The sequence below is a fragment of the Anopheles stephensi genome, chromosome 3, assembly GCF_013141755.1.
Source record: "Anopheles stephensi strain Indian chromosome 3, UCI_ANSTEP_V1.0, whole genome shotgun sequence".
NCBI classification, from domain to species: domain Eukaryota; kingdom Metazoa; phylum Arthropoda; class Insecta; order Diptera; family Culicidae; genus Anopheles; species Anopheles stephensi.
Genome location: NC_050203.1, coordinates 42,187,915 through 42,207,796, shown reverse-complemented (window position 1 = coordinate 42,207,796; position 19,882 = coordinate 42,187,915). Strand labels below are relative to the sequence as shown.

At 43.5% G+C, this 19,882-nt stretch overlaps 2 protein-coding genes across 5 annotated transcripts in view; both read right to left on the bottom strand.

The window, feature by feature from the left end:
* The window catches only part of LOC118512356 (xaa-Pro dipeptidase-like), a 46,310-nt gene that overhangs the window by 6,609 nt on the left and 19,819 nt on the right, over positions 1 to 19,882 (bottom strand). For all 4 annotated transcript variants that reach the window (XM_036056665.1, XM_036056667.1, XM_036056669.1 and 1 more), the window contains 5 exons: positions 7,985 to 8,234; positions 7,690 to 7,881; positions 5,072 to 5,119; positions 198 to 259; positions 65 to 109 (listed from right to left, as the gene is read on the bottom strand). In XM_036056665.1, the coding sequence (XP_035912558.1) occupies positions 65 to 109; positions 198 to 259; positions 5,072 to 5,119; positions 7,690 to 7,881; positions 7,985 to 8,176 (539 nt within the window). In that variant the 5' untranslated portion in view covers positions 8,177 to 8,234. The remainder of the gene's footprint in view (positions 1 to 64; positions 110 to 197; positions 260 to 5,071; positions 5,120 to 7,689; positions 7,882 to 7,984; positions 8,235 to 19,882) is intronic.
* Positions 19,162 to 19,554, bottom strand: LOC118509202. Its single transcript, XM_036049473.1, has one exon. It carries the CDS (start codon positions 19,552 to 19,554, stop codon positions 19,162 to 19,164), a length of 393 nt encoding a protein of 130 aa, XP_035905366.1.

Sequence of the window (19,882 nt, the reverse complement as noted above, 5' to 3'; positions counted from 1 at the left end):
TAAAGCATAAAGTAAAGTGACAAGAGATTCATTTTATCATTCATAAAAAAATATTAAATCTTACCATTCTGCAATCACCGGGAACAAGATATCAGTATCCGAGACAAAGCTAGGGTAGAAAGAGTGAATTAGGCATAACAGTAACAAAACATTCGTCATTTGTGGAGTGTTATTATTATTTTGTTGATAGTACATACCTTTCGATACCCTTGAAGTAAGCCGGCTTTGCCACCGCTCCACTATCAGAATTTGGTCCACTCTGCAGGTGCGTATGTGAAAGACAGGGAAGCATATAATCATTTCAACAGTTTAGTTGGATTATATTTCACATCAATAAGAAAAAAAATGCCATCTGGCTTGATTTGTTTCAGCTCCATAACGATACGGTACAGGGTCCCTATTAGACCTCGCCTCTACGTTATTTGTATATGATGGGTGTGTGTGCAATGTTTAGTTTTCAAGCGCCACTGAGCCATCGACTGAGACCCTTCCTAGGTTCTCGGACGTGCCCATCACAAAATGCAGTGCCAATACGACCAAATGCAGCTTGTAGTTGAACAGAGCTAAACTACTGCCGTGAAACAATTGTAAAAGTAATCTAATCTTTTTAAACATTCACTCCAATGTTCAACACGTTTCGTCCCACAAATGCGGTACAAGTTTGACGTCATTACTGGGGTGTGGTGGAGCCGGCAGCCAGCCAGATCACCCGATCTTCGGGCTGAGGAATTTGTTTGTAAACATGCGCACAGTGCGCCGGCTTATTCTGTGTCACCCGACATTTGTGGTGGCATAGTAATAGGGGGTAAAGCTCGTGGAGACTCGCGGCTTTATCTCTGGCCCTTGGTATCCCGCCAACCGTGCGCCAATGCCAAGCGAGTATGCGAGCGTGTCGTTTCGCTAATCGCTTCATGTGTGTTGTGGCGCAATGATTTCATACCGTTTCATCATCACCATCAGATCATTTGGGTGTGTTAGAGAGATAGCAACGACAACGGAGGAGGAGGGCTTAAATATCACGTCAGTTGATAAGACCGATCCCAGTTACCCTCATCCGATTTGGTTTGGTTCGAACGAGACTTCGACCATAAGGCCCCACACCATGGGAGAGCGGCCAGGAAGAAGGGGCCACTCAATGGAACAGAAAAGAAAATGCGCAACACAGCCATTGATCTCGCACATGTGGCAATTTTAGTACACAGAACATAAGCACAGCACGAAATCGCCTCGTCTCCGCCAAACGCCAGCCAAGGCCACATAGCAATCTTTGCACTTGTGCAATTCAAACTTATCAAGCAGGATTATCGGTAGCTTTTTTGCAAAAAGTAAACAAAACGACAGATTTGCCGCCACAGAGTATTGGGGCGGAAGTTTGGCGTTTTCTTTTTCGTGATTGGCGTTGATGTAAACATACACGTATCGCTTGCAGTTAATGCGTTGAATTTTTAATGAAAACTATTGTTTCAATAGCATTAGAAAGTAGAACAGAGAACTGCTTACATAAATCTGTATCTTTTCCGTCCTTTATCTCAGGCGACTTAGTAACTTCTCTTAGAGATTTGGAGGATGTTTATACTTGCTTACTTATCAGGCGCTACCAGCGCCTTGGCCGTCGTCTGCCAATCCGTCATCCCGGCCGTTCTGGCGGACGCATCAACGACATCACTCCGGTCTCAGTTTGGGCCTACCACGCCTTCTCTGTCCGTGTGGACGGCCTAACAGGACTTGACGGGCTGGGTCGTCCGGTGTCATTCTCATGACGTGACCAGCCCACCTGGCGAGAGCCTGGCGAGTCTAATTCGCTGCACGATGGTGAGATCATCGTTCAGCTCGTAGAGCTCGTCATTGTAGCGGCTCCTCTATTGTCCTTGGAGGATTTTTATAAGTCTGAAAAATATCTCTCGCAATGCTTCTGGTCCAAATTCATTCTGGACACAAACAATCATTTTACAATCATCAGCACACAAGATTCCTTCAGAGGAAAATACTGGACATTAACTTAGAAGTGAAGCTTCTAAGTTTACCCAGCTCATTTTATTTCGCCAACTTGTAACTAAATACTGGCTAAACTAGGGCACACGGCGACGTGGTACGTGAGTTTCGCATAAACACACAGCACCACACCACATGACACCACACGGCAACTGAGTGTGTGTGTGTGTGTTTGCTTTCCGTCCAACCCGGCCCACCATCCGGCCTACATTGGGGCTGGGAAACAAAAACAGCCACAAACGCGGCCAGCGCCAACCATTCAAAACAAACTTCACCCCGGTACATGCCTCCATGCCCACACCCACCGGAAGAGGGGTCGTGGGAGCTGGTAGGGGTGAGGGGAGGTGGTTAAGGGAACAAGCAATAGGAAGGCAATATGGATGCGAAAAAAATGGATTTGCCAAAGATGCGCGTCATTCGTTGGAGGTTGTTGTTGGCGGCGGCCGCGCAGCGAATTGCAAGTCTGTGCGTTTGCCGTCCCTGGGCTGCTTTTTTCCCCCCTGATGCGATCATTTCGGCGACACAAGCGGTTTGATCCAAGGTTCGTGTGTGTAGAAAGTGGATAATCAAAATAGACAAACCAAAACAAAGGCGAAGCCTAACACTCACACACCGACACAATTGCACGCTCGTCCGCTTGGGAAAGGCGCGTTGCGGTTACTGCTGTGGTGCGTGCTGTGGTCGTGATGGGACGGGGCGACGGCCGTCTAAAACTAGGTTTGGCAAGTGGACGTTGAATGAACTATCTATTCGCCGACATGTGGCAACTTTCGAAGGGGTCGTTTTACGCACCCGTTTTTGCTCCGATGTATTGTATAATTGTAAAGTTTCTAGTCATTTTTAACACACTCGTTGGCGAAATGTTACTGATGCAATTAAACAAAAACAAAACGTGCTGGATGATTGTTTACCAAGTAAGTTTCCGCCCGGTGTGATGTACCTTTGGGGCAGGAAAAGCTGAGACAGCGAGCACAACAGCGTAAACACTATTTACATATTTATTCCCCCATCGTCTGTCGTCTGCTTGGAATACAGAAAGAAAACAACGAACAACCTACGAGTACGAGTGAAAAGCTGCCAAATAATGCATTCACAACCAACCAGGCCCGAATAAGGTAGCGAAAGGGCAATAACGGTTAAACATTTTGCACAACTCAGCAAGCCGGGTGCACTCCTGGGACGGCAGACAGTTCGGTGCGGTGGGTGGGGATGGGTTGATGGATACAATACAACCGCCCATGATCACACCACCAACGCCGTAGCAACTGCACACAACACGCTACACACACACACACGCGCCAGCACGATGATGGCGAGCGGGTTGAGAGCTGAAATGGAGTCAAGGCCTGCCTAGCTTATTCGATGATGTGCCGGCGTTTGCTTTGCTGCTGCTGCTGCTGGTGTGTTTTGACGGCGACGGCTGCTATATTGTGACGGGGTTCCGCCGAGTACAGATTTCCAATGACGAAAAGCGGTCTGGTGAGGTGGGCAGTAGCGTGCGCTTTTCATTGAAATTTCATGAGCGGAACTCGCCAAAAATTAATGGTCACGTACGCAACGGCCTGATCACACAAGGTGGCCCGCTTGGTGGGGGCCCGAACGCAAAACACAGACCAAGCGAAGGGTAGGGGCCCGCCAGTAGGTGCAGGTCATGACAAAATCTGCGAGCTGCTACGGCGAATTGACGGAAATTGAGCGAATTATGCCAGAGCAACGGGGCAGCCTTGAGACAAAACCGTACGTACAGCACCGTCTAGCAAAGCGCGATTGGTTGCAATAAGAAAACTAATGACAAAAAAAAACCCAAAGAAAACTGTTTTCCTCGAGTAACCAATACTACGCTCATTACCAACAATGCTGGATAAAATGCTTTGTTTTGATTTTAAAAAGATGTCAAGAATATGTAAGAAGAGTTTTTTTTTTTCATTTGTTCAGGTTGAACCGTAATAATCTTCAAGCACATTACTTCAATGGCAGGAAAACATAAACATGTTTGTGCGCCTGTTTTGATGTTGGAAAACAACCTTCTAGCTAAGGTCATCGATAAAAGACACCCTCTTATTTACAGATCGTTTCTAACCATTAAACACACTGGGGAGCTGTTTGAAAATGAAATCAAAAGCGGAAGCCGGACGACTCTACCTTCTGCCATCAATGTCTAATTTTACCTCGAATTGAAAGCTTTAAACGTAAACAAAAATATGTTTGTAATGGGACCAATTCACGATTAAGCGGGTCGTAATCATGTGGACTGTTAAGTTTGAAACAAAATTAATTTCAAACCCCATTTTAAACCACCAATAATCAAACTTGTGAGTATACTAACACTCACCTTAAAACATTCTTGCCTTCCAACGAGCACATGATGGCGCTCAATGCGACGAGAACAACATTGTAACCACCGGAACAGTTTATTCGATATTTTCCTTCCCCTTTTAGGCCAAGGGCCTGTTTTCTAACTGCCGACCTGCAGCTCTGTAGCGACACCGTGAAGCAAGGTTTGTTTATTTTACATCCATCTCACTAAACAGATACTGATAGCTGCTACAATGCCAACCATGCATGCAAGCAGCAAATTGCCCAGCGAACGGTGTGCACACACACAAACCCATCATCTTGACGGGGTTGGCAGTGCGGTTTTGCCCACCAGACGGCAGAGAATCGCTTGCAACTGCCAGGCAGTGCGATGTAAGATAGGTGTGTATGGATGTCTCTTTGGGTGGGTGGTAGTGCAGATAAAAGCGTTCCAAGTACAAAAATTGGAAAAAAGACATTTTTCTTAAGATTTAACTAGCAAAATTAGAACTGACTTTGTAGAGTCTTAGCACGACAAAACAAATGAAAGCAAACGCAGGTCTTAGATATCGGTTGATAGGCGAGTGGTCAAAATCAAAGTACACATTGAAATAAGAATATTAAAGGATCTCAACGAAGACTCAATGAAGGTTGTGAAAAGAATAAGGTTGAACGCTTTATCGTGAAAAAGGTCAATTTGTTAACAAAGTAAAACACATTTTAATAATTGACTTAAAATGTTTGAATTTTAAAATTGCTATTCGGAATAGTGGATCATACATACCAAGAGAAGCAGCACCGATGGTTCCACAGCAGCAAGACACTTGTCAATCTGTGAGTAAAAGTAAAGTAAGACCAATTTTTTTAATATAATATTTTACATGCATTTATCGCCAAAGTTATGTGTAATGTAAATTATGTACATCTCATTCTTGCAACAACTCTTTTTCCCTCGTATGGCGGGGTAAAGCGAACATTCAATCAATACATTTGTTGTTCCTTTTTTCTAAATACAATTCCACTATCACTAATTCAATTACGGGCGAGCCGGGCCCGATTGTATGCCACAACACTTCGATAAAAAAAGGAACTCGCCCCATCTCCGGCCCCCAATGATGTGACACCGTGCATTACATAATCCATAAACTATGCCCTAATTATGGTGCAATCACCATGCACATGACTTCGTCAGCATGCCACATGACACACGCAGCCGAGCAAAACGCCACGCAAGTCAGCAAGAAGGGTTAACAAAGAGGGCCGCCCAAAGCCGCCCCCCCCCCCCAACGTTTGTGGCCCATTGGGTGGTAAAGGTAAACGCCGACCGATCGCAGATGCAAACAAAGAGTGTGTGAGAATGTGTTCGATCGATTGCGAATGTGAGGATTTTTTTTTTTTATCTCGCTGCGGTCGGGGTGTCGATAGGGTGGGCCTATCTAAGCACCGTGTATGCATATACACAACCTAACGGCTGTGAGTGCAGGTCACTAATACAGCGGTGGTACGAAGATTGTTGAATCGTTCACGCCAGGTATGAACGGTTAAACCGGCGCCGCCATATTCAACGATGGGTGGTGGGTAGAATGCCGTATGAATGGACACAAACGTACGGTACAACCTCGTGACTAATGATGAAAGCTGTTTGGGACAAATAGAAATACTATTTGGCCGGATTGCTTCAATCCCAACAGACATGCGCACTTCGAATGAGTCACTTGCATTCCGTCCCTGGTACGAGTTAGTCGTCTGGCATATTTGCAAAGTCACTTGGAAAAACCATGGCTAATCCTCAGAACGCTCGTCGGGGAATGGCAATGTCATGCAATCAATGACGTTCACTAAGCTAAATTTCCAAATATTAACACTTGATGCAAAACAGTCAAAGTTGACCCTTCCGTAGGGTCACGTGTGTGTCGCTGCACTTTGGTCGGACATGGCTGAGCCAGATCACTTGCGACGCTCTATCCATTTGGCGTACGCGCGGAACGAAGTCATGCGGAAATAACCTCCGCTCCGGCTGGCAAAGAAAGAAAGCATAAAACGTAAAATCAACAAACCAGACACAAGAGCGTGTCTTATTTTATTTTTATTTCTGTTATGGCCGGGTGGGTGGATGGTGATCGACTTGAATATTTGGTTTGTTGACAAAGTGTAAAAATAAGACAAGCGTACGTCTTTTCCGCGACTGCACACTATCGCGAGAATGTCCGCTCCATTCCGACGCAGACGAAAGACTCTTGTACGTGATGTGTCTGTGAGTGGGTTTTTTTGTTAAATACAGCAAATGATCCTATAAATGTTGGATAATTTTAGCGTAGCTTACCTAATGTCATACAAACAATGTGGCGTATGTTTTAATCAATATATCTAACGTTAACCTCCAGACTTAGACATGTGTTAGGTTGAAACTCCTGAAGGGATATCTAGGAGACATTCGGCACACATGATCAGTAACCGGTTAGGTGAAATAAATAAGAAGCATGTTTGTTTTGCTTTTGCAAGTTCAGTTTGTGAAACTGTTACTGGTATTAGTGCAGTCAATTCAATATGGTTGGTAAACCGTTGTTCTTCAGAGATTTACTTCTCCTATTTCCTTCTTTTTCTTCTTCTCTTGCATTACAATCTGGAAAATGTCTAGTCATGCCAATTCTGGCTTATTTGATTTAATGTTACTCGTGGCTGGCTGGCCAGTCCCCCTCTTACTGGGAGACTATCCGGACGGTATTTGATTCCCGGTCCTGCCTTCTGAAGACAAGTAGCTCTATCGCATCGGTTCCAGGATCGCCCAACAATGTCTACAACATTTTTATTCGAATACGCAAAACAAAGCAATTTCGCGATTTCGAAAAAAAAAGTTCGATAAAATCCAAGACCAAGGGGGGCTGATCTCTCTTTGCAATGACTAACTTCCACCTCCGTTCTTTAAGTTAGTCTTACTTACGAGTCAATATAGCACCACCAAGACATACCAAATTATTAAGCCAATTTTATTTTCTTTGGCACTACAACCTCGAGAGGTCTCGGCCTGCCATTTGTGGCTTTCTGTGAGTTAATTTGACCCTTAATAAAGTAGTCAGCCTTACGTACGGGGAGGCAGTCTGGAAATCCTTAAAAGAAAGATTGAGATCATCTTGAGAGAGTATCGTCGCATCCTTCCGCTTAGTAACATTGCGCATGGAAACCGAGCCAAAACCAACAAAACTCTATCGATCGTGCTCGAAGCGAGTTTCCGAAATTCCAATCTGCCACATCATTTGCGACCATGTTTACGATTGCGAATTATTCTCGCACAGCGGAAATAGATTTATTCGCCGCATGACTGCTAAACAACCGCAAGCAATGGCAGTAAAGCGATGAGCTGTGTTGCTTCTATCGATCGTGTAGAATGCTGAAAGCACTTACCTCATCGACGTAATGTACGGCGTCCACTTCGTACTTCTGCTTGAAATCCTCCAAACCAAGCAGCGGTCCCATCCAAACGGCATACTCTTCCGGCAGACGTGGCACGTACAGCACCGAACGTCCGGTGTTGAGCTCAACCGTTCCGTAGCAACCCGGTTCCGTCACACCGAACAGGTACGTGAAGTAAGATTCCTGAAACCACATGAACAATACAATGCAATAACCATCCTTCCAATATGTCGCGCAATTTTTGCTACCTATTGTGCTATCACCGGAAAGTTCAAAGTGTTCTCACCTGTCGGAAAACGTAATCGACATCCGTATCGTAGTGACTAATGTTATCGCCACCCTGCAGCAGGATCACGGGCTTCGCATCCGCCCCAAAATTATGGGCACGCTGCAGTTCATTGACCACCTTCGCCCGGTTGTCTCGGTACAACGTCATCGGAATGGCGTGCGTGTGGGACCCCATTTGAAAGACGGCCATTTTCGTACGTAGTGCGCGTGCGTTTCGGAGATGGAAGCAAAACGGTAAGCTAAGTGAGCTGTAAAAATAGACGAAATAAGCATAGCGAGATATGATTACAAATGGTAAACGTCTGGCACGGAAGCAACTTTGTTTTGTTCCAAAAGTAGGCCTCGCAGAAGGCAGAGTTTACTATGCTACACCTTGACGATAGTACATATCATCAACTTGTTGCTAGGCAACACTTCGCTCCTTGATAAGCCCGATCGGCACTTCAGTGATGGAGACTTTCCAGTTTCAAATTTAACTGCGCCTTGTTTATCACTTATCGATCGCAATTAAAGATCATCAATCATATTCTGTGCTCCTGTACTGTACTTTACTCATAGCGCATGATCAGGCAGAACTTCAACTTCATTACGATATCGAAATCCAAAGCCACATCGAGTGCAGCTCTGGAATCGAACAAAATCCAACTCCAACGATGTTGTTTAACGGCAAAAAATTAGTAATATATCTTATGTTTGATCAACATGTATTTTTACGACCAATGCCGATTTCAAGGCCAATTATTTAATTTTTAAGTGTCCGGATGTACGTTATTTTTAGCTATGGTTCCTGTTGGCATGCATGTGGAACCGTATTTGAGATTCTATTTTTGTTATTCATGTTTATTCATATGGCATTACAGTAAACCTTCAAGAGCTGTTTGTTTTTTGATATTCTAAATTACAGATAAAGGTGTCCTAAAACATGCACCATGAAAAAGTTACAAAAACAGCCTAATTAATGGAGACTCAGCGTCATTGAACCGTATGAACGCCGGCCTGCAAACAACAATGTGATAAAATAGTGTAATTAAACGCGAGGTTAAGCCCGTGACGATTCCGGTAGCTTGGCAATCCGACTGGAACGCTTTGGAGAAGAAGAAAAGTAACATAGTTGAAGATCACCAGGGCCATGCCGGGGTCCAAATAAGAGAGACCAATAGAAACTGAGAGACCGTGTGTGCAGGTGCAACGGTATCCAAGGTGAACAAACGAGAACCATCGTCATGGAGACTGAAATATGACTCAACGTTCTTCGTATGTCTGTGTAGTCCACTGAAACAACACGTTTCTTTTCTAGACAATAGTACAGCACCACAATCGTACAACATCGATAAAAATGATGAAAATCAAACTACGAGATATGTTGAACAGGTTTCTAGAGTCTAACTTTCCTTCTAATGCTAGGTTTTTGTATCTTGTTTCAATAACAACGCACTCAGTAACATCGCTGAATCATCTCAAAAATTCAAGGCTTTTGTATAGATTAAAAAAGCTACCATAAAAACATTCCAAAAATTGGCATGGCTTGTGCTTTTCTAGTGTCAACATCGTCGACGCATTGTTTAGATGTAATTCGCGAATAATTCTAGAAAAAAATTTAACATTTCTCATATTTTAGAGCCCATTAAGAATCAATATTCATCATATCATGTCTTCCTTCTTTTCTCTTCTTCCTTGGCACTACCAGCCTCGAGAGGTCTCGGCCTGCCATTTTCTGGCTTTCTGTGACTTGATTTTACCCGTAAGCAAAGTAGTCAAGCCCTGCGTACGAAGAGGCGGTCTAGATGGGATCTGAACCCCGGCCCTGCCGTGTAAAGACCGACGCCGTTATCGCCTCGGCCACCGGACCGCCCCATCATATACATGTTCTGTCCGTACTCAGACCATGTAATGCCATATAGTGATAGCAGTTTTTATTTTTATTGAATATTAATAATCTCAATACATCGACCGAGCTCACCCGGGATAAGGTGCCCTTTCACGGTTTGGAGAAGGAAATGTCTCCAAATCATAGTGAATTGTATTAATTTTGTAATTGAGTTTTAAGCAATACGGCCAGGCCGTTCTTTATGAATAAAAAAAACTCAATACAGGGGATTTGAACCCCGGTCCGGCCGTGTGAAGACTGGTGCCTCTGTCGACTCAGCCTCTCTCGTTGTCTAACATCTGCTCGCAAAATTATTTGGTGTGCTCTTAAAAAGCTTAAAAATAGGCTTGTTCAAACACACTTCCTCATCAGCCTTAATTCAGCCACCGAATCGCCCCAAATAAAGGCCGCCTCTAGTTAGATAAAATTTAACTTATTTTGCCATAACGAATACAATGTTACAAATAAATCATCGTTAGTGCCTGTCCAACAAGGAAACCAAAGCATACGAATGGTCTATTACAACAAATAGTATATCAACTGCCGGTCACACGTGTCCTTGTGGCACGTACGTACGTGTCAGGATTTCTGCCAGCTAAGAGAGTTCTTTTCCTTTCTACCCATCGCTCGCCTCAACGGCTTCTGTAAAACGATGATTACATGACTGTTTGGGTTTTTGTTTTCGTCTTTCGCTCATTGGCGCTATTATCATGTTATGCCATTGGGGGGACACGCATGCGCATCCGATCCTGAAACAGGGGAAGTAAAAAACATCATGCCATACATTTTTGTCGATGAATCAGATAATTAGCTGTCTGGCAAAAGCTTGTTTCGTAGTGGTTTCTTAACTTATTAAACTTATATAAAGCATGGTTTCGCCTTTCTTATAAAAATCCAGTCAGAGACAAATGGTTGCACAAAATGGGAGACAATAATATCATGGAAATTGTTTAATGTTCATTATGTCGATCATTTGCAACCACCGTGTTCACTTCCAGTAAGGAGGAGCACATGTACCACCTCGCAAGCGTATGTCGACGACATGCTTATCCACTCTCACTACTTTCTCTCTTTGTGCTGAGGAACTTTGAACTTTGAACACCACGCACAGAAGACTCCGAGTTCTGAAACTGGATATGCTACTGGATAGCACCAATTGAGATGCTCATATTACAGATTTTCCTCCTTTTGATGTCTGCCTTCATCAGACGATTGAGTCGCATATTCGGGTCGGTTCTCCGGCGGGGTATCCAACGTGGTAAAAATAAGTCTCCATTAAACCATGTCAACACAGACACACCTTGCAGTATATTATTTGGCCAAAACGAGAGAGAGAGAGAGAGCAAAACACGACAGCTGCCTTCTCCGTTTTAGTCTCGCTGTTGTACGGGCGTCCGAAACCATTCATGAATCTGTGGAGACATCCGCCGCTTCAAATTAAGCAGCTCCCACGTCCTTGAACGCAACCTAAAAGGGCGTTACGGATGGAGCCTTCTTGTACCTTTCTCTTGAAGTGTCGTACTCACCGGAGGGGGGAGGGCCAGACAACAGAAAGTTATGGAAGCAGCAAATAAAAACCCTTTATAAGCTGTGAGCTTACAATTGGGAGGAAAAAAAAGGAATTCAAAGCTAAATGAATCAAACTATTGCAGCAAGAAAATGCTTTTACCAGCTAGAAACACACGGAATGTTGTCAAGTCATCATGAAGCTTGTTGCAGAACAGAAGCATAACCACCAAACAATTCAATTTATGTTGTATTTTGTTTTTACTTGCTTTTTTGGATTCCTGCATTCAACCATTTGCCTAAATATTCTTCTCCCGCTTTATTTATTTGCCTCACATTCCTATTGTTATCATCACGACAAGTTCAAGTTTTTAAAATTCGACCTGTTGCAGTTTGACCTGCCTTCACGATTCTCGCACAACAACACCCCACGGAGATCTCTCCCACAGGCCAACAAATTGCCCCCGGGCACACACACGCACGCACACGCACTCACTCACACATCCTTTATCCTCATATTTTTCCTACTTATCATTATTGGCATAATTTTATTAATTTTTGGGGGCTGTTTCTCGGAAGAAGTACTTGGCGCGAATGTGACTTATGGTAGTTGCGTGTTGTTGAATGTTTTTAGTGAACAGTGAATTTAATTGCTTATCCGTATCGGTTCCCTGGACATACTGAGTGTGGTGGAATTGCCATTATGTGCAAACGAGGCTGTGTTCTTTCGTTTTGAGTTGCCAATTTTATGTTTGCTGTGTTTGTGTGTTAGAGAGTAATGCATGCTTCGGTGCCTTTCCTTCCTTGTATGTCGGTATGGAAATTTATTATGCTTACTAATGGTTATATTCCTATCCTATGTCGTTTGTGTGCCGTTTCGTTCACACAAGATTTGGTTTGACACCAATTTGTATATAGTTTCTATTTGTTGTCCATATATTATAACATTAAATGAAACGATCAGTGCGTCAAACAGTCAGAGAATGCGTGGTTCACATGTTGTGTAGTACGAGTAGAATTTTCACACTTACGCGCCTCTCCCGGTCGCTTTTAAGTTGGTTTGGATGCTGATTAGTGTGATCCACAATGTGTTTTGGCTGAAACGTACCATCAGCGTATGCGGTCAAGGAAAGATCTATGCAAACGTGCAAACGTACACACAGAGAGAGAGACACACACACACACATACACACCAACAATCATGATGTTTTCCATATTGTTCCAGTTTTTCTTTTTGCTCTACAACATTCTATGGGTTAGAAGATGGATGTTTCCCCGTCAGTTTATCATCTAAAAAGGTTGTGTAATACTTGTTCCGGTTTCGGCATTTTAGGGTTGAATGCATGTTGTTGCATGCTAACTAATGTCGCGATGCACTAACTACACCTGCTCGGCGATAATTCACTGTTTTCCTAGACGAAGTTTAACCCCGATGTATTACAATACTAGTAGCAGCCACTATCAGTTAATCCATTCATGATGCTGCCTAATGCATTTCACTGTTTGAGTTGCTAGGTGTTAGTGTGTTACACTTTCGTTTGCCATAGTGTGGTTTACGGTTAGCTGCTTACAACTGTATCTACATTTGCATCCTGTTTAACTAACTTCTTAGTTGTGCAAAAAAGAGCAAATAATTCAATGTTGAGGATGAATGAAGGGCACCAAACCAGGATGCCGTTTCAAATGTTGGAAGGAATACATTGCTGATCATTTTAACTACATTTCTCCACACAACAATCCAGCAAGCAGTGTGCTGGTTGTAGTCTGTTCTAATCAAGCATGTAGCTGATTAATGCTGCGAGCTGAATACCATTTCGAGCACGCTTTAGTGAGTGTTAGATACAGCACGATTCTGTTGGTTTTTGAGTTATGAGCGAAAGTGGTTATTGCCTAAAGTGTTAAGGTTGGTTGGGTTAGAACTCAAAAGCAAGAGATAAAAAAGAAGCAAACTGTAACATAATTTGTTAAAAAAATGTACCACGCCTCATTGCTGTTTGAAGAGTGTTTCTAGGAAGAGCGTCAAATTGAACCTTTAGAGGATGAAATAAATTCAAAAAGGGATTATAGCTCCTGCTCGTGCTGCTGGGTTGGGTTGGCTTTAATAATGTTAAATTCAAATTATATTCATTCTCAAACTAAAGTTAACCAACGCTGTAAAAGAGGATAGTCAAACAAACATACCGGCTGAAAATAAACAACTATGTTCGGACAACTCATAAGGGCAGGAGCGAGAATAAAGTAAACAAACAAAGGGCGATTTTTTGTTTTTCATACCTTGGCCACACTACCCCCGTCACTGCGGTGGGCAAGCGAAAAAGGTTTGTCTGTTTTGTCTATTTGTGTGGTGTTCTCTTCCGCATCAATCATTGTTACAAATTCGATCCACTCGCGAGCTCCTACACTTACTACAACCGGATTATATCGTGAGAGAAAAACTAGGTCATTAAATTAGCGCAATATGTTTAAATCTTTTCATGTGTTTAAGCGTAAACGATTTTTGCTTTTAATTATTTTTTTTTGTATGTTACACGTTATAATGTGTTTCCTCACTTTTTTTTTAAATCGTATGTTTATTGTTTGCGATTTATTTTGCTATTATCTAATACTCTAACATCATTCATTCGTTCGTTCTGTAATAATGTTTTGTTTTAGTTGTCCTTTGTTTTTTTTCCTTTTCTGTTTTCTTGATTTGTTTTCTCTCTCTCTCTCTCTCTCTCTCTCTTTCGTACAAAGCATGTGTGTTATTTAAGTTCTTGTCTATTTGTTCTTCTAGAACATCTCGCATAATTGAGTCCAAAAGGAAGGAAAAACAAAAAACCACAACTAGGGGAAATAAAATGCAAACCCGAGACAGAGAAAGATAATGTGGACTGACTGATTGGAGAGAAAACGAAATTGTATCGAACCCATGTTAAGGACAGACAAACCGCGCGCTAAATTCCAATAATGCAATCCTACCTAAACTTATGATAGTTTCCCTTGCAATAATTACCTCGCTCTCTCTCTCTCTCACTCCCTTCCTCCTTCTCTCCATACGCCGTTAGCCAATTAGAAATTATTATATTATTATAGTGTAGCCTATGCTTATTTACACAGTAAAGTATACTTTATGGGATAACAGTTCTTTCTATTATATTTAATCGTATGTATATTTTCGGTTCGCGTCCAACACATTGTAAAGAGACAATTAGAATAAGCATTAAACGATCCCATTAAGATGTTTGTAGCTCTAATTTCAGCCCATCGATGCTGCTGCTGCTTCTTCAATCCACCTCTTTTGCTCTGATTTTCTCTCTCCCCTTCCCTCCTCTCATCTCTCTCTCTATCTCTCTCTCTCTCTCCCTGATTGTGGGGACAGTATGTGCCTTATCTGCTTGTACATGGTAGTCACATTACTGGTGGTGGAGTGTTAACAGAACGAAGGGCACAATCACTTGCGCGCGCGCTCGTGCATACCGAGAAGGTAATGATGATGGAAAAGCAATCCTAAAACGGATTTTCACATACATATTTAACGTATGACACGCTAACAGTTTAAGAATCCAGCAAATGTGCTCTCGCACTCTCTATGCTTCATTCGTGCTTCGTGGGGTTGCCCTTTACTATCAGCTGATCGTGTGTCCATTATATCTTTGCGACACTGATGTTATGAGTAAGCGAGAGGGAGGTTTATTGTAATTTTTTTTAATTCTCCCAAGCACATGCATGTGTCTTATGGTTCATCCTCTTCATGACAGTGAACAATAGAATCCTGTGTGCGTAGTCGGTCGGTCGTAGTAGTAGTAGTTGATGTTTTTACTATAATGTTATGGTACTTTTAAAACACGGACTAATAGAGATCGTCGCAGTCCTCTGGTCACAAACAATTGCATCTCTTGTGCAGAAACAAATCAACGCACCCACCATTCCTACTACTGCCCAGCCGTCAACCGACGCCACACTGTTCTACACTGAGAGACGAGCGATGTTTAGCAGAGATAGCCCGGCTAATCCACAGAGATGTATCCTGGCCCATTTTTTCGCAGTGATCCTTAACAGGTATGTCATTTTCGAATAATTAATTACTGCCTACCTAATCCACACGCAAATGTGCGCTAATGTACAGTACGCGGCAGCAATAGCAAGAACCAAAACAACCCCACCATGTGTGTGTGTGTTTTCGAACCAAACGAGTCATGACATGGAAATGTTAACAGAAAACCCAGTGCTTTAACGCGCTCCACACTCTAGTGAAATCTCACCATAAACAAACGACGACCACCCGACGACTGCCTGTCGAAAAAAGGTCAAACGATCATGCTAGAATGAAAAGCAAGCTTAGGAATTGTGTAGGCAGCAGATGCAATTGCTTTCCAGCAGAGATAAAGCGATAAATTATGATCCATGATTTAAATGTGTGTTTGTGTGTTTTTTCTCGTTTGTTTTTTTTTTTTGCTTAAAGAAGTTGCGTCCTAAAGTGTATCAGTCTTATGTTTGTTGTTTATTAAATTGTTTACTATTTGTTTCGTTTCCTTTTCTTCATCATTCACAATTAACGGAGAAAGCACAGCCACATAACTGAAGATTGATTTTTTTTTTCGTTAGAAAATACTCCAAATCATAATAATGCCTACACGACACGACACGATCATATTGTAGGGTCAGCGTGATCAGAATGTAAAGAATTTAGAGTTACAATAGGACCGCACACATACACACACACACACACACGCACACTGCTGGTTCCTTGATGAAACTTCTTAATACAACCGTTCTGTTTCAGCAGTACTTCAGCGTTGTCGTTCAGCGAGACAAATCTCTTTCTTACTCCACTTGCGACATCTTCATAAAGGTTGTTGTTGGCCCTTGATCCAGCTTTTTGTGTTAGCCGGCACAATAAAGCTACTGTGCAGACCGGCAACAAATGTTTGTAGCTTACTATCTAATTAGATTGGATAGCGTGTTGAAGTGTGTTGCTTCTCACTGTTACGCGCGTTATTATGGTCGATAAAGCAATGAGACATAGGGGGGGGGGGAGATAGATACACACCACTTATCAACTTAACGGCCATATCTAAGGGTAGGAAGGTTGTTGTTACGGTACTGTTACGTCGATTAACATTACTTACAGCTGTGTGCATCTATAAACGTATCCAAGGAACTGGGTAACCGATAGCAAAGTCGGCTTTTTGTTTGAGGACAAAAAATGCATTACTTATGGATTCAATGCGTCCTATACGTGGCTACAATCTATTTCATATGATTACGCGTGTGGGGCTGGCGGATTTAAGATCTAACAAAGCCAAGTTAGCAATAGCACTTAAAAACGGAAAGACAATCATGAAATACTTTTTTCGAATGTTTGCACTTCGACCTCACCTTCTGTTCTGTTCTGTTGTTTCGTCTACATCACACAAACACTGTTGAGATTCAATTATTCATTCATCTTCATTCATGAACGGTCGAAAAGTGCCGGTAAGTGTCCAAGAACCTGTCCAAATCCGTTCCGCACGCAAAAAAGCGGCTCTGGAAACATCGAGATTAGAGTGGCAGTAGGTAAAACAACACCCGGCGTGAATCGATTATAGCATTTCAGGGTTTTCGAATCCTGTTGTTGAGGAACAGCCGAACAGGCAGGAAACGAATAAAAAAAAAGAGGCAGGAAATCTTGTTCGCCAACCGAAAAAAGGAAGCGCCGGCTGCATTGCACCCAAGGTGTGTCAGGGAAAGCACCCAAACAATTACGTCCCTCTCTCTCTCACACACACACACACACACTTCCTACAGTCTATCTTTATTTTCTATCTCCTTCCCTATACAGACGCCTACTTACTGTCTCGCTCTCCCATTCTCTTAACTAAGCAATCCAGGGCATACTAAGGGGTGGCGTTTCGAGTAGTTGATCGCGCACTGACGCCCGACTGCCGACTATTTATAAACATAAATAAATGTCGGCCATTTTGGAAACATAAAGTCCGACTGCCGCCGGGTTGAGCTCTGCTCTCTCGGTCATGCGGCCCTTTTGCTCCCCACAGCGTATGTGTGTATGTGTTTGTGTGGTGTCCGTTTCATCAACTTTTTATGTCGACGTCGGTTCGGACGTCTGCCCGTCGTTGCGGCCTGTCGCTGGAGTTGTTTCCTTTTCCTATCACGCCACAAAATGTGCACACTTAGGCTTCGATACATAAAAAGCCTAGAGATTTTCTCACAGTATGAGCAAGAGAAATAGCATGAAAACAAACACACACACACAACGAGAAGCGAAGATAACGTATCGCTGCTGCACACCTCACACAGTATGTCTCGCCCCGAGGACGCGTGTGGTTCCGCAAATGCCATTACCCATCACCATCCATCGTACGACGGACCGTAGTACTTTGGCCCGAGCACAACGCTGGCCGATAACCCTATTGCATCATACAGTCTCCTTTTTGTTTTTTGTTGCTGCGCCCAATTCCATGTAGTACTCTCGAGGTCGCTGTTTGTACACTGTACTTCCGCCTGAATTTTTGCTCCTGATTGAAAATAAGCTTTACGACCCGGCCCTACAAACAAACCTCATTTGTGGAACGCAATTCTCCAAAAGAACCGCGCCGGGCTGCTAGCGCGATCGATTTTCGGCTGTTTGACGTCGAACCACCTCGCTATTGCATCATGTTTTTCGGAGCCTGGCATCTTCTTAGCTGTTCTGAAAATGGTTCACACAAACAAGCGGAGCCTAAACCTATGTTCCATGTATGTGTCTTCTTCTGTGTGTTTCTGTTGTGTAGTTCCATGTTTACTGAACATTACATGTTACGTGATGTGAAATACAGCATGAAACAGCATTCCCTTTTCCAATGCTTTCTATCTAATGCGATTTCGAAAGGGCGTAAGCAGGTAAACTAAACATGAATGGAATCCATCGTTTCACGGCAGGCAGTCGACATGTTCGTGGCTCCATTTTGCCGAGTGGGACACATTTTGTAGCAACTGAAAAACTGAAAAACTCAACATTTCAATAATTCTGCGTAGCACAAAACCATATGATGTTTTCCGTTTGCTATGGATCTCAATGACATGAAGCAAGAGAGCTTTGGGTAGTCTAATTCAAGCATTTGATTCCTTTTTTAGTATTCAGCAATGTGAATCGCCGCACCGCAAACAAAAAAAAAAAACAACAGGAACAACAAAAAAGTGTGAGCTCGGTTTTCTAGCGAAGCGCATGCGCTCGCACACACACACACACACACCCCATTCTCGCCCTTTAAGATTTTCTGGGCGAATCCTCATCGGCAGCAGTCGAGGTAGCTGCTGTTAAACGAAACCAAAAAACAAAGAGGTGTATCAGAACAAACGGCAACACAGAGGAGTTAGATGTGCCAACTATCGGCAGATCTAAACGTCTGGGGAAAACGAAACGCATTTGCAGTAGTGAAATATTAACCTCGCAGTGGACTGACTGATGGCCGCAGCACTTCTGAATAGAAGACAAAATCGACCCAAATGCATCACGCAAACTGAGGACAAGAAAAGTCAAACTTGCTCTCCCTGGCCATCCAATTCGTTGCTCCTCCTCTCATCTCCCCACTTCTACGCCCTCCTCCTCTGCGGACAGGCAGCATAGAAAAGAGTACCTCCGTTCTGTTGCTTTCCTTTACGTGTTTAACATTTTAGTTGCTATTGCGCCTATCCCTAATCATTATTATTTTAATTACGTTTACTACTTTCCGGCCCATAGTCTCATCCCGACTGCATCTCCCCGCGGATGGACGCCTTCTAGTATTTTTTATGTGTTTTTTTTTTAATTTTTTAGTTTTCATAGTTTTCTGCTACACTACTACTTAGGATTCTAGCTGACACATCACCACGATCGGTGATCGCGACGACTCCTCGTCGCTCTCGTAAAAGTACCGCTGCTTGGGCGACAGGCCGTGCTGCAACCGGCGGACCGCTTCCTTCACGAGATTCTTGTTTTTCAGCAGGGTCTGCAGGAACTCGTACGGATCGTCTATCGTCTCTTCGCCTTTCGTCTTCGCCTTGTTCGCCGCCTTCGCTTTCTCCGAGCCGCTGCCGCACACCGGCTCCGACCACGACCGGCAGGGTATGTGGTACGGCGAGGGGCGGGAACTTCGCGTCGCCTGGTGAGCAGGTTTCGCTTTCAGGCGCAGGTTTTCGCGGATTTCGTGTACCAGCTCCTCCACCGCCAACACATCATTCGTCTGCTTGCTCGGCATGGTGCTGGTGATGTTGATGCTCTGCTCGGCACTGCTGCGTGACAGTGTTTTATCACAAACACTGTTGCTGTTGCTCCGGATGCGATTCAGATTGCAGTCGCTCGCTTCTGCCGGCTGGGCAGTGATGATTGTAGGCAACGAGAATAGCACCACACACACTTGATGCAATTACACGCACACACGCGCACGTACCGGTTTTGTTAGGATGTAACGGAAACTTTAAACCGCGCGCACGCACATACACACTGGGGATGTTTCTAAAACTTCCGTCCGTTGTTTTGGCTGATGTTACAACACACAAACGCACTGGCACACGCACCGGGGGACT